The 25,358-nt window shown below is 43.9% G+C and overlaps 1 protein-coding gene across 3 annotated transcripts; it reads left to right on the top strand.

Annotated features, from left to right (window-relative positions):
* Window positions 1–3,165: 3,165 nt before the first annotated feature.
* Traf4 (TNF receptor associated factor 4) lies at window positions 3,166–23,505 on the top strand. Of its 3 annotated transcripts, XM_070289037.1 has the most exons (3): window positions 3,166–4,393; window positions 4,692–4,758; window positions 21,660–23,505. In XM_070289037.1, the coding sequence occupies exons 1-3, from the start codon at window positions 4,197–4,199 to the stop codon at window positions 22,845–22,847; spliced, it is 1,452 nt and encodes a 483-aa protein (XP_070145138.1). In that variant the 5' UTR covers window positions 3,166–4,196; the 3' UTR covers window positions 22,848–23,505. The 3 variants fall into 3 exon arrangements, with proteins under 3 accessions (XP_070145138.1, XP_017026225.1, XP_070145139.1); XM_017170736.3 differs by lacking the exons at window positions 3,166–4,393; window positions 4,692–4,758 and adding an exon at window positions 14,259–14,808; XM_070289038.1 differs by lacking the exons at window positions 3,166–4,393; window positions 4,692–4,758 and adding an exon at window positions 21,044–21,178.
* The last annotated feature ends 1,853 nt before the right edge of the window (window positions 23,506–25,358 follow it).

The following is a 25,358-nucleotide window of genomic DNA, read 5'->3' as shown; positions in this document are numbered from 1 at the left end:
TTAATTACGAATGCAAATGGCGAAGATTGTAAACTAAATAAAAGGGAGGGAAAATACTTCCTATTTATAAAATAATAAAACTACTAGGTAATTCTTAGAATTAACAACTCCAACCCGCATATTATGAAATTTACATTTTTAAGAAATTTTCATAAATCAATAAGTAAACGAAATAATCTTAAAACTAGCAATTATATGTTTTTTTTCACTTTAATAATTAAATGGAATTACTTTTTAATTAGCAATTACCCAGTTAAATATGAGGGCACACTTCACGGCTTGCCACCAGATTAATAAGGGCTAAGACCCCAGCGAGGGGAGGGCCTAAGCTCCCCTACAGACTTCTGGAAGCTCAACCCTCTAAAGCATTTAGCGAATCTGATTGAGGAACTCGCGGGGCATAATCCAGCCACCCCGGACCTCGATCTGCGGACCCGTCGCCCGCACTTAGTCGCACCACACTCTTGCTTTCATGTCAGCCAGCCATTATAATTATGGCGACGAGTCTGCCGATCTTTCTCTGTCTCCTACCCTGCCCCTGACCCTGCCCCATTCTGCTCTTTCCTTGGGGCATTTTCCAGAGCTCTTTTCATTACATTTAATGCCACAAAGGAATTTGAAAAGCATAACAACAACAAAGGAATACTTCGCTGCTGACGTCGCACTGGTCGGCCAAGTAGAACTCACTGCACTGAGAGAAAGGTGACTTATTTTAATATAAATTAGGTATTCCATTCCATGCTTTCCTGTGGAAAATAATGTAAGGCTTATTTTAATGAATTCATGGTTACCACATATTTTTGAAGCTAGTTTTTTCATGAATTAGTTGGGAATTCTACCACAAATCCATTTTAAATACCTTCAAAAACTAATAATATTCTAATTCACTCATATATGGATTATATTTTCTCAGTGTGGTTATGGTTGGGGAGGTGGCTTCGGCTGTGGATGGATGTGGACGCGCTCGGTTGACTTTCATGGATCAGTTGGGGCGGGCTGGCAGCTCCACAACTCCAAAGCGGTAGCATGTTTCGCTCCGCTGTTGTTGTTGTTCTTGCTTGTTGTTTGTTCTGGCATATAGTACAGTATATATAGTTGCTGTTGTTGTTGCAGTCATTACCGGCATGACAAGCACAAAAAAGCGTTGTTCGTGCGCAGACGAAGCCGCAGCCCGCAAAAAAGCTAAGTTGCATTTAACTAGTCGAGGAATAGGGCTCGGCCAGATCCAGCCGGGCAGTAGTTACTAGTTACTCCAACTATGCAAGTGGCCATCCATCGATTGATGGGCTGGAGTGAACTCCGTTGAACCCCCTTGGCCGGACAACACGTGTCAGAGTCGGGGAGAAGGGACGGGATCTAAGGCTGATTTCCATATCTCTATCTGGCACTCGGACTCACTTGGCTAATTTGGATTGCAGCTACTGCTTCGAGTACAAGTACTTAGGAATAATCGCCTTCCTCTGAATGCAGCCAGGCGTTTCGCCAGAACAAAACAAGACGAGCTACTAATTATGTAGATTTGGGAAGAAAAAGAGGTATTGGATAGGAGAAACCCTAATGATTAATGTACAATACTCTAAATAAATAAGAAGTCGCCTAAAAGACAGGGGGGTTTCCATCCTATATTTCCTATATATCATCGTATTTCGTCCAATCATCTTCTCTGGCCATCTGTAGTAATGCCAAAGCAAATCATGTTTAGTGCTCTATCCGCACATCAACTTTCAAGGCAATCAAAGCCCGACAATAACCTGAAATCTAAGCCCAACTATATTTGGCAATCATTGACACCGACAACATGGCCCGGGCCGCACCCCGTCCCAGTTGGGAAGTCGAGAATGCTCCGACTCCGAGTCGCACTCCGACAAGTGGTCAGGTTTCGGCTGCCAGCGCCGAAAGTTCCAGCGATTGTTGCCGGGCCACTGAGCAGCTCCAATCTTCGATCTCTGCAGAATGGCACACGAGTATAGAGTTTTGAATCTGGTTAATAAGCTCAGAATCCCCGAATAACTTGTGAAAAAAATGCACAAAATGCTTCTGACTTCCGTTGGGCAACTCATCCTGTCTGGGATCGGGATGGGGATCTCGGGTTTCTCGAAGCCTCCGAGGCTGGACAACCGCAAAGTGGAAACGGAAGTGTCGCCGATCGGACAGGTACCAAATGCCCCCTATTCTCGGTGACCTTTAGGACTTGGACCGCGACTCAGGCTCGGACTCGTCTGGCACAGAAACCCGAGGAATGCCTCTAAAAGCGAGACTGCAACCAGTTCGAGTGCCACTTTTTGTGGCCGTTTTGCTGGGGCTTATAGACGAAGCTGGTGCCATGGTGATCATTTAGCAGCAAAAAGCCAGCTATGAATGGTAAATGGCGGTCCGACCCGCAGCAATTACATGGCCAGCAGCCTGAAATCCCTGCCAGCTGCTAGTGGTTACTCTCGACGAAGTGACGGGGATTGCGAGGGGGCGGGAGACTGGGGCAGGTACTGCGACTTCGAGTTGCACTCGTCACGTATTGGGAGGTAACGTACATGGGCATACTTAAGGGACATTAATGTGGTTTATCATCGGGCAGCCACTGAGTACGGGGCAGCACGATATGGGCATGTTATGACAAGGATGAGAAGTCGACAAGGAGCGCTGGCCCGAGCCCAACTGGTTAGGAAACCCCTGGTATCGAGTCCCCTTTGAAGGGCGGATCGGATCTAGTGATGCTCAGATGGACAGGTGGTGTCAAGAGGCAGATTGTATACAATATCGCAGACAACACTGACTTTCCAGACTTTCTTGATAACATTTCAATAAGAAATAAGTATCCTTTATAAAGGTTATAGTATAAAACTCTAAAATATCCTTAACTTATCCGCATTCCCTTTAACTAATATTTGCATTCCTTTTTTTCTGGAGTGTAGTTCATTGCAGATCATTAAGACGCCAGACAAGAATGAGAGGGAAGAGCTGCATCAGTACCAAGTGCACATCCGTGGAAGGACATCTGATCACTTTTTGTCGTGGCATTACACAACCGCAATGTATCCGGGGAGCAGGGAGCTCCATAGCTCCGAAGAAGGAGGTGGTCGGGGGCAGTGCAAAGAAGAGCTAAAGATGAAAGTGCAGACAAAGCGCTGGATGGGTCCCCAAGCCGAAAGTTGTTGTTGCCACTGTAGCTGATGCACTGTAGAAAAAATGCAACAATTTTCTCATTTATAAGTAATAAGGTCCTATGAATTTTAGGAAACAAACTTGAAGACAAGAATATTAACTTCTAGAAAAAGCTTCACACTTAAAGTTAAATTATATAATAATGATAGTTAAATTAAAAGAAAATGCAATCATTAAATTACATTTTAAGCTTTTTCGATCTCTAAAAGATCTCAAGATACTTTTTCCCTCAGTGCTTTTGTGGCTTCCTGCAGCTTACGACGTGTGACGACATGTAGAACTAATTGTCGTCCACTCTTCGAAGGTAACTCCAACTGGGGGAGCCGCTGGCGGGGATGGGCGGAGGGCGGGGCGATACTGGAACCGAGCCTCCGACTCTCGAGCAACTCTGGCTGCAATTGGCTGCACCGTTCGCCTTGTGACAGGCATAAATCAGTTTTGTTTCAGTAATCGGCGCAGCAAGAAGTCCAAGTCGAACTCAGGCGAAAGCCACCTGCCACAGCAATAATAATAAATATATGTGTAGCTCGAGAGCTAAGTCAGGTCGCGATCAGTGATCTTGAAGTTTTCGCGAGTGTTGCGTCATAATTGAAAATGACACCTTAAAAGGCATCCCCAGTGGTGGCTTGGGACTCTGGATTTTTTTGGTGGCGACAACTTCGCAACGAGTTAATTAGAGTTCGGGTCGTGTGCTCGGGGGACCGAATTCTGTAGACTGGCTGATTTATGTTTGTGCGTTGGACAGCCATTCCTTGGCCAAAAAAGGCGCAGCAGCAGCAACAGCAGCAGCAGCATCGGTGCTAGAAAATAAACCAAAAATTAGCAACATTTAGTTAATGCACATAAATAAGATACGAGTCGCAGAGATTCGATATTGCGAGACTCCAAATTGGGCAAGTCGTTCGTGTGCCTCGCCATCCGTGTGGGCCGAAATCTAGCAGACAACCAGCAACAGACAATAAACAAAGCAAAATAAATGACGAGTTTAAATAACACTAACAATCGGCTCTGCTGAGCCGCGGGGCTTTTGTCGGTTAATGAGTGCGTCCATATTTGGCCCGATCGAAAGCGTCCCCAAGATGCCCGCCCCGGCGGCCGCCATGAAGCCCGGCTCCGGCCACACGACCAAGCTCAACAATGGCAAATCCAACACCAGTTCCGTTGCCCATCTAGGCTTGGGCGACTCAAGGACCAATCTTGCTGGCAGCACGCCCACCGCTTGCCAGCGCTTAAGGTATGACATCTTTGCAGCAGGTCTTGACCTGGCCCATGGATGATACTGGAACGGGTTCTCCCCGCTCGTGGTGTCAATAAGTTATGCAACAAGCGTGGGTCTACGAGAAGCTGGTGTGTTGGGTCCCATCGCTAATTGTGTGTCTCTTACTAAATCGAATTTGTCAATGTAAACTAAAGCGGAGAGAATAGCTTAATCTGTGCATGAAAGTGCCAATTAATATGATTTATCGAAGAGAGAATTTTTGATAATTTGCTAACTGTATCAAAAATAATATTTTATTTACCTTTATTCACAGCGAAATGTTCCGACGCTCGATTGCCAGCAGCACCCAGTCCAGTTCTCGGGAGAATACTTACGAGGAGGTAGGAGAAATATTCATTTAAATGCCAAACAGATGATCCTTAGATAAGCCATTACGAAATACCAATTATAATTGTAAATGTAAATGTAAATGTAGATCAGGGAAACATTATAAATGAAGAGAGATCTTGAGATTGTTAAGCAATAGCGACAAGGAAGAACCTAAATCAACCCTAGAAATGGTAAATTGATCATTCCTTGGGCTCTTTTGTTGAAGGCCCATCACAATTCGACTAATTAATCAAATACGAACCGAGTCTCGGAAAAGGGGAGAGAATTCCTGCGAAGTTACCGTTGCCCCCAGGAAAACCTCTCGAATTTCCAGGCGTTCCGAGTTGATTTGCTTTTCATAATAAAATCTTTTAGCGAGCCCATCCACACGCACATCAAAGGAAAATAATTTATAAACATTTCGGGGGAGCGCGACGGCGACTGCCTACTGTGTATCTGTATCTTACGCATTTAGCTATGTATCTATAAGTGCGCGGTCTGTAACCCGAGCCGCTTTTGGGACAAGGCTCAGGAATAGGAATCGCATCCAGGAGCAGCCGACGATTTATAAACAGGCCGCGCTCAAGTGAGCCAGCTGCCGCTCAACGGAGATGTATCTCTGAGATACCTTTCCTATTGCTAAGACGCTGCCAGGACCAACGCACCGCATCCTTAAAGACGGCAGGCATTGACCTGCTAAGGAATGCCAAGCGAAAACATCTGTCGCCCTCGCGCTCTCTCTCTCTCTCTCTCTCTTTCTCTATCTCTCTAAAAAGGGATCCTTCGTCTTGGCAGACGCACTCGTACCCTATATTTATGAGTCTGTCCCGGGTGTCCTTTTTCGTGTTGTTACAGGCGTCGTCCTCGATTTGGCGCGCTCTCCGAAATCCAGTTCGTTAGCCTGTCTATGCCTGATGCCTGATGGAGCTGCATTCCATACAGGTTTGCTTCAGGTTTTCTTCGGAGGAAAACATCTGCCTGGACCTCAAGCGGGTCCTTTCGATAGCCAGTCCCAATAATTGAATGTAATTTTCCTGCGCCCCGATGATGGCGGCAAGGTGATAAGCCAGTTTATTCCTTGGCATCCTGCAAGGATTGTTGCTGCAAGTCCCTTTGTTGGTTGACAGTTTCCGGTTAAAGGAAAAACTCGATGGCCAAACTAAGTGCAGTTTAAGTACAGTACACAGTGTATCTCTTATCTCAAGTCAAGGGTTTCTAGGCTTATCTAATTTAATCCTAATTGCTGGATATATTTTGATCTAGATTGAATTTAATGAAGATACATAAAGGTAAAAAACAAAGACTTAGAGTTGTATTCCCTATCAAAGTGTCTGGCCAGGAGGTATTGTCCACAAGTCATTCGACCCCCACAACCGCAGACTCTATAGAGACCGCATCTAAGTAACGTTGACTTGCGTAAATGTATCTGCCAGATACATACACTCGCTGCCATGGATACATATGCCGCAGACAACGCGTGTAAAACGCATAAAATCGCAAATTACCGCGCTCGAGTGCCTCTCCTATGGCGATTTCAAAGCTGCAGCTTTGATTCGATTTCATTTGGAACACGCAAAACCACATGGAATCGGAGCCATAGACGGAGATGGAGATTCAGATGCAGATGCAAATGATGATGAAGATGGAGGCGATCTGGTCTCAAGTTGAGCGTGTGGCAGGCAGACGACGTTTTGTTTTTGTTGGATCCCTAATGGCCAATGGCATCATAATCATCAACATTGACAGTTGGTTTCGAGTTGCAATTAGTTGAGGCAAGTGATAGATGGTAGCTGGTGAACCCTAGTCCAAGTCCAAGCTCCGCTTCGCCCCTCGAACCTCATGTGGTAATACACACTGTACCGTGGAAAGTGCAAGTGAGTGCACCCAAGTCAAACATTTCTCTATTTGTTTATTTTTTACTGCCGAGGTCTTATCAGAAATCAAATATTTTTGTACGCCTCGCGGGTTTTATGGCCTCCGTCGCGGTTCATCGTCTTTGGATCTGAATCTGAATCTGAATTGGAGTAGGAACAGGGATAGCGATCGATCGCGGTGCCCTTAAATATTTGAAAAGATTCAGTGCGCTCAACTTCTGTGTGGGACCCAAACTATCCGGATGACTTTCTGTGGATTGATGGCCTCTAATCAGAAGCACTGTTTGTCATCAAGCTGACCCCATAAATTATTCCTCTTTAAGTTCTCCTTCGAGTTTATAAAAAGGGGTGATGAACCTGCTGAAAATGTTTTCAGTTTCGGTACTTAATTATTTGATTTATAGCTGAGAATCAATTTTTAAATTGTAATACAAAATTAATATACTTTTTCCTTTAACTTAATGAAAGTTAATCGTATATCTACTGATCTCTGAAGTTATCCGCCATAATCCCACGCATTTTCACCGCTTTCCCTGTCTGTCTTTCCCACTTGGCGGCTCCAAATAAGTGTCACCTTCAATAAACGTAGAGTTTTCCAATTGAAGAGATATCTCAAGGCAAACATGCGATGGCGGCATGGATTCCGGGTCATGTGCCATGGCTCCCACTACTGTGTTCTGTTCGGGAGGGGACTTACGTTGAGATTGTCCGCCCCGCGACCTCATTGAAATGCCAGCGCTACGATACCCGTAGGTACTCCCTGCCATTCCCCGATCTGCTGATCTGGCCAGGTTATTATTAAAAACACCTAAATGGGTCGCCGAGAACTGGGCACCGGGATGGGTCGTGGCTCTGTGTGCTTTGTAGTGCAGCACGTACAATAAATTAGTGACATTATAAAAAAATTAAAACGTGAGCTCCTCTAGCCGAACATATTTTGACAATAATAAGCAGCTTTGTGTGCTGCCAGCTTGTGTTTCCCCATATATTCCATTTCTCAAGTCGCCGAAGACCCGCAAATTCACAACACAAACAACGTGACATGGGGATCGGGGATGGGGATGGGTATGGGTTGGGGTTTGGGCCCTTTGGGGAACAGCAGAGGAGCAGCTGGGCCTGTGAATTCGTTTTGTTTGTGTTTGCTTTATGCGTTTTTATGTTTTATAGGCCGACAGTCCGCTCTCATTAGCATGCCGATCACGAGAAGCTTATAATTTCGAACTCTTCTTCTTGTCTTTCTGAGTGGAGTATAGGACACCGCACAATTGTCAATAAAATTGCTGGTCTCTGGCTGACAACACGCACTTTGAGACATTTTAAAGAAACTTGCTTAAATCCGTATCGCAGCCCCGAACAATTAACGCAGTAAAAAGGCCGCTCGGCAGATCCCACGCTCTTTTTCGAGCGGCGGGAAATGTACGGCATTTAAATAATTTTTCGATGCCAGCCCACACAGCCACCGAAAGCTGATTATTTGTATACATTTTATTGTTTTAAATTTATATGCGAAAAATGCATTCCAAATGAGCCACAACACTTGGAAAAATACAAAATACTAAAATGTCGAAGTAAACATTTTCAAGAATATTTAACTTAATTTAAAAGCGTTAAGACATCTGTTTTATCTCAAATTTAAAAGGGGTTTTTTCGCTCAGTGACTAAACATATTCATTCACAAAATGTTGGCGTGAATCTCTTAGATACTCGCTTCTATTTATCATAATCGTATACAGCGGAAACAACTGCCAGATACGAGTTAACAAAATCTACCTGAATCTCATCTCTGTCCCAGAGAATGCTTAGCCAACAAAGTGGTGAATGAACTGAGAAGATTGGTACGTATCTCGGGGTAACCTTCCCGAATGCGGGGATTTCTCCCTGACATTAGCAGCTTTTTAGCTGGAATTAGTTTGTCCCCTCGGCTGCACTTGACTTTATCTTCGCCCAGCATGTTGGTGACTGGAAAGTCCTAGGACCCGAGCATGTTTCGCACACATTTTGGGCAAATCCTGTGCAGGCTGTGGCCTAGCAGGTGGTCCTTAAAGGCATTCAAATGAAGGGTGCAGAAAATGAAAAGAAAATGGCAAACCCAACTCAACTGGTTTTATGATCTTTATATTAGCTCAAATTGAATTATCACCTGACAGATATGGATAGAATTGTTGTTTTAACAAGATGATGTATTTTATAGCTTAATTTTCAATTGCCATTTTGGATTTAATCTTTTTTAATTAACTTGCTTGACTTTGTTTAAAAAAAGCTTGATTGGTTTTTGTTATTTTTAAATCTTCTGGAAATAAATTTGGCCCAAAAACAAGTAAAGATTATGGCTCAATTTATCACAGCTAAATCATCTGAGTACTTACTACCTTCTCCCAGATAAAAACAACTTTCTATTATGGCTTTCCTCGGCTCTCTGCCAAAAGAGACAGCGAATTTCACAGCGTTTCCTCATTAGTTTTTTGTTTGCGCCACAATGGAGGTGGGCCACTGGAGGTTGCCTGCCACTGTCTCCGCTGCTGATGATAATTAAATCAACGTTGCATGACACAACTTAATCAAAACTGAGCCGCGCTTCCAGCGCCGAACTGAAAGTGAATTCATCTGGCGAAAACAGAAAAAGACAAACAAAAAATCATACAGATACAAAAACCACAAATGAGGTCAACGAACACGCTCCAAAGCCGAGTTGTCAACTGTAGGCAGAATTCAACACTAATGTTTCTTCGGGCTCTGAATAGTTTCCCCCGAAAAAAAACAAAGACCCAGCTCTGTATCTTATTTTTGTCTGATGCTTTTATCAGCCCACTTACGTGCCAAATCAGCAGGTGAAAGTGTTGCAAAATGAGCGAAGAGCCAAAACCAAAGCCAAAGTCAGCGAATCTAAATAGCGAAATTACTTGAGGTGAAAATTGTTTTTCCCGCTCCAAGCTCCACAAGGAAGGAAAATTTGCAATGAAAAATGCACCCAGAGCAGGCGTCTCTGGTCCGGAATTTTCCCACACTTTGGAGGTGGACGTGTCTGAACTTTGATTAGAATGCCCGGGTTTCCACGGCTGAAGGAGCTCTGGAGTTGGGTAATATATGTATGTGTACACTGCACAAACCACCAAATTAATATTAATATAATATTTGTATGGTAAATTTATATGTTTACCTCTTTGTAGTACCTTTTAAACATTCAAAACCATATTTACATGAAATAAGATCCATGTGATCATGGTTTATATTTTTTTTCTGTGCTAGAAATATGCATACTTCTGTGGAACCGAGCTCTGAGTCACGGGTGATTAGTCAGCTGCGTGCCCCAAGAATTTTCGACAAGTGAACGGGCCTTTGAGTCACAGCCACTGCAAGAGTTTTCCATTTACCCCTAAGCTCCTCGGAAAATTTCCCGCGCCGCCAAGGAAACACTAAGCGTGTTCGCGTTTAATGAGTGCCAGCGCTATCGATCGCCGTGGCACCTGTTTCCGTTGCATAATTTCGGTGGCCAGACAGGCACCCGAAACATGGATTCCTTCCATATTAGTTGTTCCTCGGGTTACAAAAATATTTACATTTTTATGTGAGCAAACGAACCCGAGGCGCTAATTCTAATGAAGTTGCAAGGGAGTGTGGCAGGTGTCTGCTGTGGTCTCTTATGGGCCATTTGTAGCCCAATAGAGCCTAGAATGAGCCCAGTTTGTACCTTAATGAGGGATCAGTAGATAGAAACAAATAACTTAGCTGCTAATGAGGAAAGTGTTTCAGAAACTGCTCTGAAAAGGATGCTTAATTGTTCACCTAAATGCGTTAAATTTATTTACATTTGAAACCTTTTGAAATGCTAAATATAATTATAAATATATTTTAGATGAAATGTAACTGAACTAAAATCTAAAGAGATATTTTATAGAACAAAATATATAATTAATTTAAATATTAAAAATATCTGTAAAGAAGTAAAACAGTTTCCTATATTTAATGATTAGAACTTTCTCAAAAACATTATTTATAAAAGTCTTGGTAAATATATATTTATTGTTTAGCTACCATAAATCTCTCATCTTTATCAGTAGGCAGTGCTAAGGTCTTGTTCCTGGAACTGCATTTCAAGTACATCAGATACTTTCCTTACTTTTTGCACAGCTAACCATCCGCAACTAATGCAAAGATGAACGAGAAGAGATCTTAGAATCAGGACTCACAGTCCCAAATCCCGAAACGTTCCGAGACGGAAGGCACGGCGTGTGCGGTTCGCCAGGCCGTTTATTGTTGGGAAATCATAAAAGATCATAAATAAATAGCAGAGCACAGAAGATTTACATTTGCCTGGGACTGCCGAGGGTCCGTCACACTTTAATTGCCGGAGATAAAGCGAGTCTAAGCGGATCTCTTGGATGGGAAACGCACACAGAGTGCGGTCCAGTCGGTCCAGTGATTCATCCAGCTTCTCCTCCATCGCCGTCTCCGTCTCCCTCCGGGTAATTGATACCCGAGGTGTTGATTTGTAAAACAAAAAACTGTTTGCTTACAAACAAAAGGCCTTGTTATGTGCACGAGCAGCGGCAGCGTGACAACAACTGAATTTTCGGGAATTTAGATAAGAAGCCAAAAATGTTTTCATCCGAATCCAGGGCTAGATAAAGATAGGCCGCGTCCCACTCAGTCCCGATACCCATACCCCTCATGACCCGATCCCCTCAAAATGCAAATCAATGAACCATTAGCCGGGGGAAACTGTATAGAATAGCTTCCTTCTGATCCTCCCGATGTGGGTCCCCATCTCAGTGACTGACAGCCTGATTGTGGGTCTTCGGTATCGGACTTTTGCTGCCTTCTGTTTCCTCAGCAATCTCAGGCTCTCTTGATAAGGCCAACCCACTTATCAGTGAGCGAGTGGCCCAAATATTTGATCTGCCTGTTATGATTTCTTGTACAAACGTTGGATGTTTATGCAAGATTAATGGTCAGGCGCACGCCTTCCTTCCTCGGGAAAGACCCCTTGGCTCCCAGCCACCGCCGAAACTAAATTTCGTATACAAATTACATCACCGCCGACTTTTCTCTGATCTTAAAAACTATTAATTCATTAATTAGGCAACATTCGGTTGGATTTGGGGGCTGGCTTAGCAACGGATGTAACTAAGTGGAGCTGGGAAGTTGCTGGGCATAGGAAATACCTCTGTTTTATGAGTGAATTTCTTTATATCCACTGTATCTATTCATAATTTACTAAAAAAGCTATAGATATTGTGCCTTTAATGCTTTAAAATGTGAAATATAATATTATACATTTTTAAAGATTTTTTGTTAAGCGAATAATGGCTAATCCCAAACGCAAGATTTGTAAAAAAACCATTGCTTATGGAAAATTGAATAGCATAAAAAAGGTAGATACAAAAGAATTACAAAAATTCCTTTGGTCCCGGAAATCTGCAAACACGCACACATATATACTGTCACTGGCATATTGTCAAACACCGGGCATGAAGGATCCTTTTGCTACGATCCTGATCCTCTTTTGTGCGACACCTTTCGAAAAACTGTCAATAAGCGAGGGCATTGTTCGATCCCGGCCAAATGCAGCTGCCGCCGCCATCGAACTGCGAATCATTTCCTCGGAGGCAGGACAATGGGGCAGAACAGGATCTGGCAAGGACATGTGGCAGCCAGAGGCCGAGGACAACTTATTGGCCAGGCAGAGAAATCACAAATCGAACGAGAGCATCTGCATCTGTCATGGCCGACATGTGCCAGCAAGATGCGAATGATTTTTGGCGGTAAACTGGAATTAACATAGGGAAATCGCAAAAGCAGGATATATACTATTATGTTAGCATTAGCAGAAAAGGAGGAGGGCTTCACTAATTACTGAAAATGCCACTAAGTTGGCAACTTCTATATGGTTCCACCATATGTTTTTGAATACCCTTGCAGGATAATTTCAGTCATTAGCTAGTAAGGCAGTGAAGGAGTCATTTCCGATCCTATAAATCATATATATTCTTGATCAGCATCAACAGCTGAGTCGATCTAGCCATTTCCGGACAAAAAAAGAACAGCCTTCCAAATTAGAATGAGTGCATTTTTGGCTTAGTTATGATCGATTGTCGATTCGATATCCTGACACTTTTGCAAGGTCCAAGGGTATACCAACTTCAGTCACCAGAAGTTAGATTCCCGAATTAGAATTACAATTACTGAAGACTTGAGTACAGCTCAAAGATCTGGCAGCTGTTTTTTATTTTAAATTATAAAAAATTATAAATAATAATTATAAGTTTAACAAATGTGTAAGCCCGTCTTCGTTCGAAACTTTCAGCTCGCGTCGGAAGCTGGGAATTGAAGCTAAAGCTGAATGAACTCATTTGCCATCGCTCATGCTGGCTGAGCTTCTAAGCGGCTTTCTGGCCATTAACAGAGCGCGGTGAGAGTCTACTCTCTCTGTATTGGCCTGCTCTCTCCTCTTGGCCAGAAGAAAAGAAGCAGCTACATCAGCAGCGGCAACTTTTCTTGTTGCCGCTTGGTTTTATGGCTCTTTTTTTCGGCAACATGCTCAGTCAACCTTGGCAAGGCCGTTGTTGCCGGTTTTTTAATGCCGCTGTATGGTATTATGTGTGTCTGTGAGTGGGTTGCTGCTTTGGTATATGTGTATGTGCTCTGCGTGGGTTTTCTTTGGTATGCGGCCAACGGAAGTACATCGGGAATGGGCCTTAATCGACATCCCATCCCCCTGGCACCTCCATCCAGCTCCAGCTCCTGGCCAACAGATGTTGCGGCCCTTGGCGTAATTGCAGTGGGCAATGGCTTGCTGGCATCATTAGAGCCGAGTTTGGGTAAATACAGCAATTACTGTATCCGCAGCATGTCCTGTTGCCAAATTGAGCGGAAAGCGTTGGAGGGGAAAGTCTATAAAGATTGAAAAATGTCAAAGGAAATGGTGCACAGAAATTAATAGCTGCGCGACTAAGTGATTTGTGGGAATTTAAATAAGAACAAATGTCACAGGAAATTTAATTGGGGTGTTGAGAGTAACTCTTAAATTAAAGCTGAAATTTTAAATGGAAAACGGCTATGCAATTAACTATTGTTAGCATTATTTCTTTGGTATTCTTATATTTAAATGGCTGCAAAGTTAGTTATTTATTTTATATTATTTTATAATTATTAATTTTTTTTTAAGAAATATTTTTAAAAATAGTTGCATTTTCTGTAATCTCTTAAAAATGTTGCAATTTTATTTCCAAGAGAAATTCTTTATTTCCCCAAATCAACCCCCTTCAGTTAACTATTTTCAAACTCTTTTAACATCCTTTTCTTCTATCCCTTTCTCTTTTTCTCTGTGTCCTTTTTACACAGAGAAAAATTTTAACTGAATACAAATATTATCAGATAAACAATGTGTTCAAACGTACTCCTCATCCACAAGTTCTCCATATAATAGTAGTACATACATATATTTCAAAATACAATTCTCTCCCAAAACTCGCTCTACAAAGTGCATTGCCAGAGAGGTTCCAAGACTATATGGTCTATATGGACTATATGGCATGCACAACTACCACCTTGTATGCGCTCGTAGTGCTCTCTCGCGCTGCTGTGTGTGTGTGCGGCGAAGTTGTCGAGCGGCTTGGATGTCGGAGCTGCCGCTGCGTCACGTCAATTGCTTACGAACAGCGAACGTGAACGGTTCTCCTCAGCGCGACCAAGTTTGAATTTCGAAAGAACACAGAAACGATGCGCGTGCGCCGTGTGAATTTCGCAAAGTTTTGAAATCTTTGAGATCTGTGAGATGTGCCTATAAACAAGACGTACAGAAAACCCAGTGCAAATTAATTAGCAAACTGAACAGGGTTCAAGACCAATAGACAGACGTGCCCATTGAAACGCCACTGGATTAGTTTCAAGACGTCCAAAAGTAAACAAACAAAAATTGACTGCAAAATGGTTCGCAGCCTGGCCCAATGGACGAAGACGCTGAGCTTCCCCTCGCGTCTCTCGCCCAATCGCAACTCCAAGGACTGCTCCACATTGGCCAGTCCGGTGCCGCCACCCACTCCGCCCAGGAACAAGGCCACCGGCAGCAACTGCGCCACATCCCGCTCCTCCTCTTCAACAGTCTCCTCCTCGCACTCGTCCTCCCACAGTTCACCGACTCCAGGAAATAACAACAACAACATGCCCATCACGGAACTGGAACAGATTGTAAGTTTTAATATCAAAATAGGATTTTTAATAGTGATTTAGGGATCTTAGTTATCAGTTGGTTAACCATTCAGCTTTACGTAAAGAATAATAAATAATAGCAACACCTAATACGAGTCTAAATGAATAAAAATTTTATTAGAGTTTGTTACGTTTGTTGACAAACTTGTGAAATTAATCAATGAATCATTGTAGTTTTGACGCGGTCATTGCAAGTTATAGACTCTTTTCTTTCATAAAAAATATCCAGTGGGGAATCGCGATATCTTAACATCCCGATATATGTATGAAGATTATCAGGAGAGCGCATCCGTTGTCACTCTGGGGCAACAGGGACTTCCTGTTTTGGCAAGCCAGCTGTGCAAACATTTAACTCGGAAAGCCCCATGAAATTGCCCCGCTAGTCATAAAAGCCGTGCCAAGTGATCCCTACCCCGGGTGCATTCCATTCCACTCGAGCCCCGATAAAGCTCATTGACCCAGTTGAGGAGGGACCGAGACCACAGACCAGATACTAGGGCTTAGCCGCCAGTTATCACTATCAATCAATCTGTTTCGTAAAGCAAATAGGCGTATGTGGGGCGCGGGACGTGAACTGATAGCGGATTTCCACACCCGATAAGCGGGCTGACAACCATCGAATATGTTTATGGGTTTCCCCCGACCAAATCGGGTGCAATTAAGCCCCCGCCGTTTGACGGCCAAGTTGAGAGCAATTTGCCAAAGCCGGGCGACAGATTGCTGCGCCCGGAACGCTCAAACATATGGCAGGAAAGTGGGAATAAAAAATCTGAAATAAATCGAAATAAAATGCGAGAGGCAAACAGGATGTAGACACGCTCGACAGTGAATGTTTTTTAGAAACACAGGCAGGACTGAACGATCTTGGGCGACAACATGTGTGCACAACGTGGCCGACAATTGGGAAAGAAGATCCGAATCCGGATCGGATCTCCACGAAAAAAAAGGTTTACGGGAAATATTAAGGGGCATAAACACAATCTGTTGATTTGAAGAAAAGAGAACACAATAACCTAGAAATTATACGAAAGTTTGTGGGAAATAAATAAATAAAGTAGCATATGTTTTAAAATCTAAACAATAATGAATTATGACTAGGTTGTTGAATGAATTTGGGGTCCCAAATCTCTGATTCCACCTTTGGTTATTTGATATAAGTTACAATATGAATTGAGGAGGACTTTCAGTTACTTTAAGCCTAATTTTTGTGACTGGTTTTTAGCCATTGAGGAGTATTATAAACAAAGCTCTCATCGGAGAAAATAGTTTATATAGAATAAACTAAGAATTTCAAAACATAAATAACCAACCATAATCAATTATGACAACCATTAAATGAACTCTATAGAGTTTACGGTTAAGTGTTACTTTGAAAATTTAAGATTTTTTAAAAGAGTATCCATAACTCCATTTCAATGCGGATTTGTGTGGGCCAAGCAATCAGGATTCGCGTAGTTCGGTTTCGCTGACATTCTTTCGCAATCCGCTTGGGACATTCCCGATGGTCGGTGGATTCCACAGACGAGAGCTGCATTCATTGGCGGATGCAGACCCAGACCCCAGACCCACTGCGAACCACACCCACGCGGCACGACTGAGTGGCAGCGCTGGCTCGAAAAACAAGAAAAAAAAATAACAATATATAAATAATGAAAAATTGAGTCGGCACGAGCATGCCACAGTTTTCATCGGCGGAAAATCGTGACCAGCAGCTGCGAGGCGCCGGCGACGCATCCGCGGAAAATGCCAAAGTTGAAGAGCACATACCGTTAGCAGGCGCCGAGCTGGGCTTATGTAAGTCAGCTTCGCATTTTTGCCATTTGCGAAAAACAAAATAGAAACAAATCAGCCACGAAACCCGAAACAAAAACAATAACAAAAACAAGTTTCTTGTTTTGGTTTCGGGTCTTAGACTAACGAAGCGATCGGAAAAGTTGCCCAACGGCTTTTCAGCTGCGACTCCGGTGCAAAGTACAAACATCCTTGGCCAAAGGTAAACCAGTTAACCAGTTCCAGTTGCCACCGGCCATCCCGACCAGTAACCGACTGCTGACGGGGGCGTCCACTGCCCTGCTCTTCATCTGCTTCGCCTTCTCCCCCTGCTTTGGGCAGCCAATCCCTGGGATCGGCATTCCTGGTATTCCGCAATTACAACCCGTTAAGTCGCGGGATGGGAACTTCCGTCTGGGGGAATAATTCCCACAGATTCGCAATTGATTTGCTCTAATCCCGTTGCATATCGCTGACTGGAAGAAGTCGTTCAGTTATAGTTATAGCTTCACTCAAGTCCCTATCTTATCAATGTCACTTGCAGGTAATGGTATAGGAAATGGGCGAATATTACTAGTACTTGTATTTAGTAATTTCACATTATTTAGTTGCAAGTAGATTACGTACAAAAGGTGAACTAGGCTTGCATTATAATATAGAAACCGTTGATATTGAAAAGGAAATGGACCCTTATCAAGTGGAAATAATATTGTGATGCCAGCGTGTAAAACGTGCTGAAAGCTTTGCTTCGCATTCACAACCTTTTCGCTTTCGATTAGCAGTCAATTAACATACTGCTGGTAATGACACATTTCGTTACGGCGCTGAGTCAACCCCCCTTTTGGGGACCTTGTCAATGCGAAATATTTTCGCTAATGGCTGCAAGAATTTCGGCCAGAGTCTGACGACCCCAGAGAAACCACGGCTAACTGCATTTCCTGTCGCTTTTCCACAGGCAGACAAGCAGCTGCCAGCTAAACACAAAAAAAGGTCAGACCCGCATGAAAAAAGAGCTACAGAACGGCAGCTGCAGCAAAGTTTACCTGCCTGCCGTCACCTGACGAAGAAGTTTGGCCAACACGCTGGGGGGCTACTTCAGTGGTAATAAATGGAAACTAGAACATCGTTGATCTAAACTGGGGGGGGGGAATCACAGTCATAATTCAGCTATTTCTTGCAGCAAACGCATGCAAATCCATCACTAAAAACAGCATTTACCATGGGACCCGTAAATTGCAGGTGCGACAGAGAGCGCTGGTGGCTGTTACCTGTTTGGAAATCAGCTGCTCTGCTCCGCTTTGTCCCCTCTCTCTCTCAGGTGAAACCAGTTTCTGGCTCTGGCCATGTTTTGTTTTCGTTTTTGTGTTTGTATTTTGCAGCTGTCTGGCTGGCATACAGCCATTGTTGCTGCCGCTGCACGGCTATTGCTGAAATTACATACTACCAGAGAGTCGAGTCGAGTCGATGTCGAGATCCGAGAGTATTTTGTGGAAGCTTTGCAAAACTGCGCATCAGCTGTTTTGTCGCTGGCTTCCTTTATGGCCAATAAATTCGCCATCGCTGCACTTTTTCAATCCCCGGGCAGCTCGAGTGTATTTATTAGGTCAGAGCAGCACTCATATACCCATTACGCTGAAGATCTCTGCGACTGTGGGAAGTTTTGGCCTTAGGCAAACACCCCGAAAAGTCGATCTAATTAGTGTGCCAGCTGCGGGTAAATATCAAAAACATTTAGCACAGTTTTCATAGAGCTTATAGTGTTGATATTGTGGCTGCTGAGAATTTCTTCGGCAAACACAGCCCGAGAACCGAAGCCCTGAATATAAAAAGCTAATTCCAATGCTCACGTACCAAATAAAAAGCATGCCATGGGCGTTATGGAAGAGGGGTGCTCAAGCCACAGACCCATGCCAAGTTCCCCTGCCCCGAGGCCTTGCCTTTGTCCATTGCACTACACAAATGAACGTCAACATATTTTGGTTGGGACTATTCTGTGTGTTAACTGAGCAAACGGAAGTTCTCCCAGCGGGGCCTCGGGCGGAGTGTGGGGGCTGCCTACCAATAATAATGGAAGGTGCTAAGTTCCCCATCCCCGTCGCAGATGATCTTTCGGTTAGCAGCGGCCCGAGAGATCGTGCTCCGCGAGAATAATAGAACACTCGGAGGGCACACTAGATAACGATTGTATTCAGATTGGGTTCGAAATTCAGTTATCAGTGGAGAATTCGGGCTCATTAGCCTATAAAGTTCTTTGTATTTATGTGTGAACATGTAATAATATTTTTCCAGTTTATTAACTAATCGGTGCTGCGCTTTAATGGGCTCCAATGAACTATCCCAAGCAGATCCCCGCATATCTTGGAAACTCATTTGGATAATGGCAGACAAACAAATCTGTTTTCCCAACGGACTGCAACCCTTCAAATTAAAGTGCCTCCCAATCAATTTGTCTATTAATAAAGCCCCAAGAGTGCCAGTACCAGAAACACCGAGAAACATGCCCAAACAACTCGAGCCCAAAGTTCGGGCTGCCCGAAACTTTCAACAGAAGCATAAACAATGCCTTGGCATGGGATGTGGTTGTCTGATTGAAGCCAGGCCAGCGGAGACCATAAAAGCCTTAAAAATAAAACAAACTTCTTCGCCGATGAGCGCCTTGAACTTTGGGGGAACTGGCCTGGCGGAGGAGTAGTAGGTGGGGTGGAGAGTTTCCAAGTAGGAGGCACATGTCTTACACGGAATCGAATGAATTCGATGTCTAAAATTATAAAATTGTTTTCCTGCCTATTTCTAACTCAATTTTTATGATCCGCCGTTGGCCCTGCACTCCACTGCGGAGTGCCCCGAAGTGGAGCGGAGGGAACGGGAACTGCCACTCCAGGAGACTCCAGCCGGGCGTCCCATAAAAATAAAACAAAATGCGCCAACTGCTGTTGCTCATAAATAATCACTCTTTTTTTCTGTTTTCGATTTTTTGTAGCTGCTTCCACTTTCCTTGGCCCGAACATTGATTTTGTTTGGAGTTGCTTGTCCGTCTTTCTTTTTTATGTTATTTTTTAATTACCTCGGCCTGAAATTTGGCCACGCTTTCGTGTTCGAATCGGAATTTCAATCGGTTTTGTCTGCGGCTTTACATAAGAACCAATCAAACTGAATGATCAGTTGAATAACGAAGTATTCTTTATTTTCTAGCGCTTTGGCATTAGGAAAAAAGCAAAAGTTGCCCAGAGATCGCATAATTATATAATCATCCAACGAAATCCGGCAAACGACCTCTACGTAGTCTCCAGCCATCTTTGTGTGGTCCACGGCTGATGGCTTGGAGATGTGGAAGTCAAAGTAAATTAACCTTAACAGAGCGGCAAGTAATTGCCACTAAAAAAGTCTTCCTCCGAGGTTTCCCCTCGGTCCCCTAGTATTTTTTCAGTTTTTTTTCCTTCAGAGCATAATTGTTTGGTTTCTCCGTAAACATTCGGGGCCGGTTGACAAACAGTTGGGAGTCGGGGGCAGCTTTTGATCTCTGATCTCCACGGATACGGCTGCATCCAGTACATTATGCGGGACTCGTGTAAACACAGTCATTTGTTTACAGCTCCTCCGATTGAGTGGCAGTTACTTCCTCGATGCGATCACGTCTGTGGGTGGTTCGCTCTTCGATTCCAATTCCGATGCCGATTTAAAGTTTTGAGTCCAAGTCCGAAGGCCCAATTGGTCCATGGCCCCATCGAGAGTTCATCTACGATGGGCAGCAGTTCAGCAGAGTTGACATGAGACAGCGGAGCGGAGAAACAGAGCACAAAACTCGTTTTCGAGTTAAACGAAATTACCAGCAAAAGGCGATTCCATAGAAATAATATTTTATTTCATATCTTCCACTGAGGGGCACATGGGATCCGAGCATGACCGCTCTGCTGCCGAGCCCCGCTCCCCGGCCATGTGTTAATTGCTTATTATATCTTCGTTTTAATGTCGCCTCTACGCGTTTGCCTCTGGGACCGACCAGAACCAGATGCAGCAGCGACATGTTCATTTATCAAAAGTCAAGCCACGCTCTGAACCGGCGCCCTCTCCCTAGGCCCCGCGACAAACTGCAGATAAGGTCAATTAAAAGAGTCAACCGGAAATGTCGCGACGCTCGGTTAGGAGCATCGGATCCCATCGTCGACATCTCTCTTCTCCTTCGAATTGGTTTGTCCTCTCATCACATTAATGGTCTGTCAAATATCGCCGGATCGAGCAATTTCCATAGACAAATGTGGGTGGCGTGGAATGGGGGCGTTTTAATTAGATTAGGCGTTCGGAGCAACTCGTAAATATATTCGCACAACAACGCCATTTATTATTTTAATCTACCGGATGCGAAGTCGCACTCCTCTGCTGGGCCCGGGCCCCAGCAATTAAAAACATAAACTGCAGTGCAGAAAGAAAACTGGGGAGCAGAACCAGAAGCGGGTGCAGTTCTTTAAACCGAAACCCGAAGAAGGGGCATGGGTATCGGCGAAAGGCAGTCAACGATGGCAATGGCGGCTCTTAGGCACTTGGGCGAAGTTGGGAGAGCGCCCAAAAAGAACGTTAGAAGGTAGGACAGGAAGTGCCTGTCTCGGCCTGCCTGCTTGCCAGGGTGTGCCCAGGAACCTGAGAAGCAGTCATGTGTAAAGCAGTTGACGGTTGGGCCGAGGAAACTGTCGGGGGAAATGCGGCGAGTGAGGTGGAAAAGGTGCCGCGCAGGTAGCCGGAAAATCAATATCAGCCAGTACTGGATAAACAACAACGTCGAGGGGATCGGGAGATAAGCGGGGGTAGTGGCATCACCTGCTTATCAGCTTGGGAAAGCAAATTTCAAACGCCTTTAAAAGGAAGAGGCGTCTCTCCAAAGCCATTAGTTCAAATTTGACTTCCGAAATCGCATCCGCAATGTCTTTTTGGCAAAATTTTGTTAAGAGAAGAAGTACTTTAAGCTGTGATGCGGTATGGTTTAGGAACAATTATTATTATTCAATTTCTAATATTAAATATTTGTTGTATACTAACTCACCGCTTCCTTCATCTTTTAATCGCAGATTTATCCCGGTCCCGATCCGATCATGGGCTCTCTGGTGTTCTGCATCCACCACAAGCAGGGATGTAACTGGTCAGACGAGCTGCGCAAGCTGAAGGCCCATCTGAACACCTGCAAACACGACGCCACCCAGTGCCCCAACAAGTGCGGAGCGCAGATCCCACGCACCATGATGACCGATCACCTCCAGTACACCTGCATCATGCGGAGGACTCGCTGCGAGTTCTGCCAGAGCGAGTTCTCTGGCGCCGGACTCGAGGAGCACAATGGTAGCTGCGGCCAGGAGCCCGTCTACTGCGAGGCCAAGTGTGGTCAGCGGGTTCTTCGCGGCAGGATGACCATCCACAAGTCCAAGGACTGCACCAAGCGTCTCCGGCGCTGTGCCCACTGCCAGCGCGAGTTCTCGGCAGACACCCTGCCCCTCCACGCGGCCCAATGCCCCAGGGCTCCATTGTCCTGCCCCCAAAGATGCGATGCAGGTCCCATTGCCAGGGGTGAGCTGGAGGCCCATCTGCGGGACGAGTGCCAGTCGCTTGCCGTACCCTGCAGCTTCAAGGAGGCAGGTTGCCGCTTCAAGGGCCCCCGCCAGATGCTCGAGGCGCATCTCGAGAGCAACGCCGCCGCTCACCTCTCCCTGATGGTGGCCCTCAGTTCCAGACAGGGCCAGCAGATCCAAATGCTCAAGTCCGCCGTGTCCAAGCTGTCCATCAACTACACAGGCACCCTGCTGTGGAAGATCACCGACTGGTCGGCCAAGATGACGGAGGCTAGGGGCAAGGACGGGCTGGAGCTGGTATCGCCGCCCTTCTACACCTCCCAGTACGGCTACAAGCTGCAGGCCTCGATGTTCCTCAACGGCAACGGACCCGGCGAGAACACGCACGTATCCGTGTATATCAAGGTCCTGCCCGGAGAATACGACGCTCTGCTCAAGTGGCCCTTCTCGCACTCGATCACCTTCACGCTGTTCGAGCAGGGCGCCCAGAGCGGCCAGGGTGGCGTGGCGGAGTCGTTCGTGCCCGATCCCACCTGGGAGAACTTCCAGCGACCCTCGAACGAGCCTGACCAGCTTGGATTCGGCTTCCCGCGCTTCATCTCCCACGAGCTGCTGCACAGCCGACCCTTCATCAAGGGCGACACCGTGTTCCTGCGCGTCAAGGTGGACCCCAGCAAGATTGTGGCCGTCTAGTGAGCAGCTACTAGCTTAGACATTTACTCGACTTGTGTAAATACTGTGTATTTAAATTTATGAGTAAATTGGTAGCCTAGCGTAGTCTAGCCTGTACAGTCCCAGCGGCAGCTTCGGGCGATGTTGGCCAACAAATGCTAACTGGCCTTGGAATGCCGGTCGCTGGACCACTGCGTCATAGTCATATTCGTATCGTTAAGGTTTTTGCAGTGCTGGAATTGAACCAAAGCATAATTACACGTAATGATCATTTGTAACGCATCCAATACATCCGTTAATGTACGCCTAAGTTCGTGTCTTAAGTCTTTTGTTTAGAGATGTGTATTATTGCGCGCAATGCGATCACTTTCAAAAGATCTTCAAACTAGACCGTACGCTCAAAATCAGTTAGACCATAAGTTGCATGTACATAGCCTAAAAATCGGAGCAGCAGCAGCCGCAGCGACCGCAACTGCAGCATAAGCAGCAGCAGCAGCCACAGACCTAGTTATAGTCGTAGCACCTACATGGTTAGATAGTCGCATAAGCCAACGCATTAGTCATTAGTACCCTGAGAAAGAACATAAACGCGAGAATCCAACTTTCAGCATAGTCAAATAAGTTTATGTTTAAAGGAGATGAGTCAAGCCTACAATAAATAAAATACTTAAAAATATAATACATATATTGATTGTTTAATTTTTTTGTTTAAAAAAAGGTAAGTAAGAAACAAAAAAAAAGGTAAGACAGATAATAAATTAATTAATGCTTGTTTGTGTGAAATAAAAAAAAAATCCAGCTTTCCCACCTAAGACCTCGAACCAGCAAAAACCTCATTTAAAATATTAAAATGTATTTTTGTGGCTTGTTATACCCTTGCAGGGTATTATAATTTCAGTCAGAAGTTTGCAATGCAGTGAAGGAGACGTTTCCGACCCTATAAAGTATATATATTCTTGATCAGCATCAACAGCCGAGTCGATCTAGCCATGTCCGTCTGTCCGTCTGTCCGTCTGTCCGTCTGTCTGTCTGTCCGTCTGTCCGTCTGTCCGTCTGTCTGTCTGTCTGTCTGTCTGTTTCTACGCAAACTAGTCCCTCAGTTTTAAAGCTATTTGAATGAAACTTTGCATATAGTCTTCTATATACTCTCACTGCTATATATGTCGGAAAGGGCCGGATCAGACGACTATATCATATAGCTGCCATACAAATGTTCGATATATTTTTAGAAAAAAAATTATAACTTTTCTGTTTGTTTACAGTTTCAGTTTTACATTCCCAGCTTTGCATATTTTATACATTTACCGATCGCTTCTATGGCAGCTATATGATATAGTTGTCAGATTTTTATGAAATTTATACCAAAATTCTAGTATAATAAAAAAAGCTTATATCTTAGAGTTGATAAAAATACGTTGAAAAACAACCAAACTATAATTTTTATACCCTTGCAGGGTATTTTATTTCCAGTCCGAAGCTCATTACGCATTGAAGGAGTCATTTCCGACCCCATAAACCATATATATTCTTGATCAGCATTAACAGGCGCATCTTTCTGGCTAAGTCCGGAAGAAAAAAATTTTTAATCAATTTTTTCAAATTTTATAAGGGGTTACATCATTAAAATTCTCAAAATTTGATAAAATTTTCAATTTCTAACTAAGTATGCAGATTTGTTAACCTTATAAAAACTAACATAACACCGCTTTCCGAATGCAAATTACGGCATTTTTGACAGAGTTATGCCTTTTTTAGTTTTTAATTTTCTGTTTTTCTCATTTCTAATGTAATTTTAACATCATTTTCTGAATTTTTAAATTTTTTTCTAAATTTTTAAAAATTTTCCTGAATTTTTAAAATTTTTTCTAATATTTTAACTTTTTTTTTAGATTTTTAAAATTTTTTTAGAATTAAAAAATTTTTTTTTAATATTTTAACTGCCAAATTTGAATTTGAATTAAACTGCCAAATTTGAATTTGAATTTAATGACAATCAGTTTCAGTGTGCCCAGGTGCAGTTGTAAAATAACACCTAATTTTGGATTCAAAAGGTTTGAGTCTCCGCTTACTTGCGCCGACTGTTAAATGGTTCGAAACTTGGACTTTTTATAACAGTTTATACCAGTTTTCAGTTGCTTGCTGCTGATTTCTGTTCGCCTGTTACCCCAATTTGGGCAACGGCCAAATTGGATGGAAATTTTTGCTCACTTGCATGAGTGATGCTCATCTGCATCAGTGATGCTCATCTGGCTATATTTCAATATTGGAGGGCAATAAAATCGGGCTTAATGGCAGTGATGCGAATGTGCATCAGTGATGCTCATCTAGCTATTTTTTTGCATTATTGGTAGAAAATTGCATCTCACTAGCTGCCAGTGATGAGCATCACTGATGGAAGTGAGCATCACTGATGGAAGTGACCATCAATGATGGAAGTGAGCAATCACTGATGGAAGTGAGCATCACTGATGGAAGTGAGCATCACTGATGGAAGTGAGCATCACTGATGGAAGTGAGCATCACTGATGGAAG

This window comes from Drosophila kikkawai, chromosome 2L, assembly GCF_030179895.1.
Source record: "Drosophila kikkawai strain 14028-0561.14 chromosome 2L, DkikHiC1v2, whole genome shotgun sequence".
NCBI lineage: Eukaryota > Metazoa > Arthropoda > Insecta > Diptera > Drosophilidae > Drosophila > Drosophila kikkawai.
This window is presented reverse-complemented; position numbering and strand designations above follow the sequence as displayed.

Coding starts and splice junctions, on each gene's coding strand:
- Traf4 (XM_070289037.1), top strand. CDS start 4,197: ATGAGTGCGTCCATATTTGGCCCGATCGAAAGCGTCCCCAAGATGCCC. Junction 4,394..4,691: donor ACCGCTTGCCAGCGCTTAAG/GTATGACATCTT, acceptor CTTTATTCACAG/CGAAATGTTCCGACGCTCGA. Junction 4,759..21,659: donor GGGAGAATACTTACGAGGAG/GTAGGAGAAATA, acceptor TTTTAATCGCAG/ATTTATCCCGGTCCCGATCC.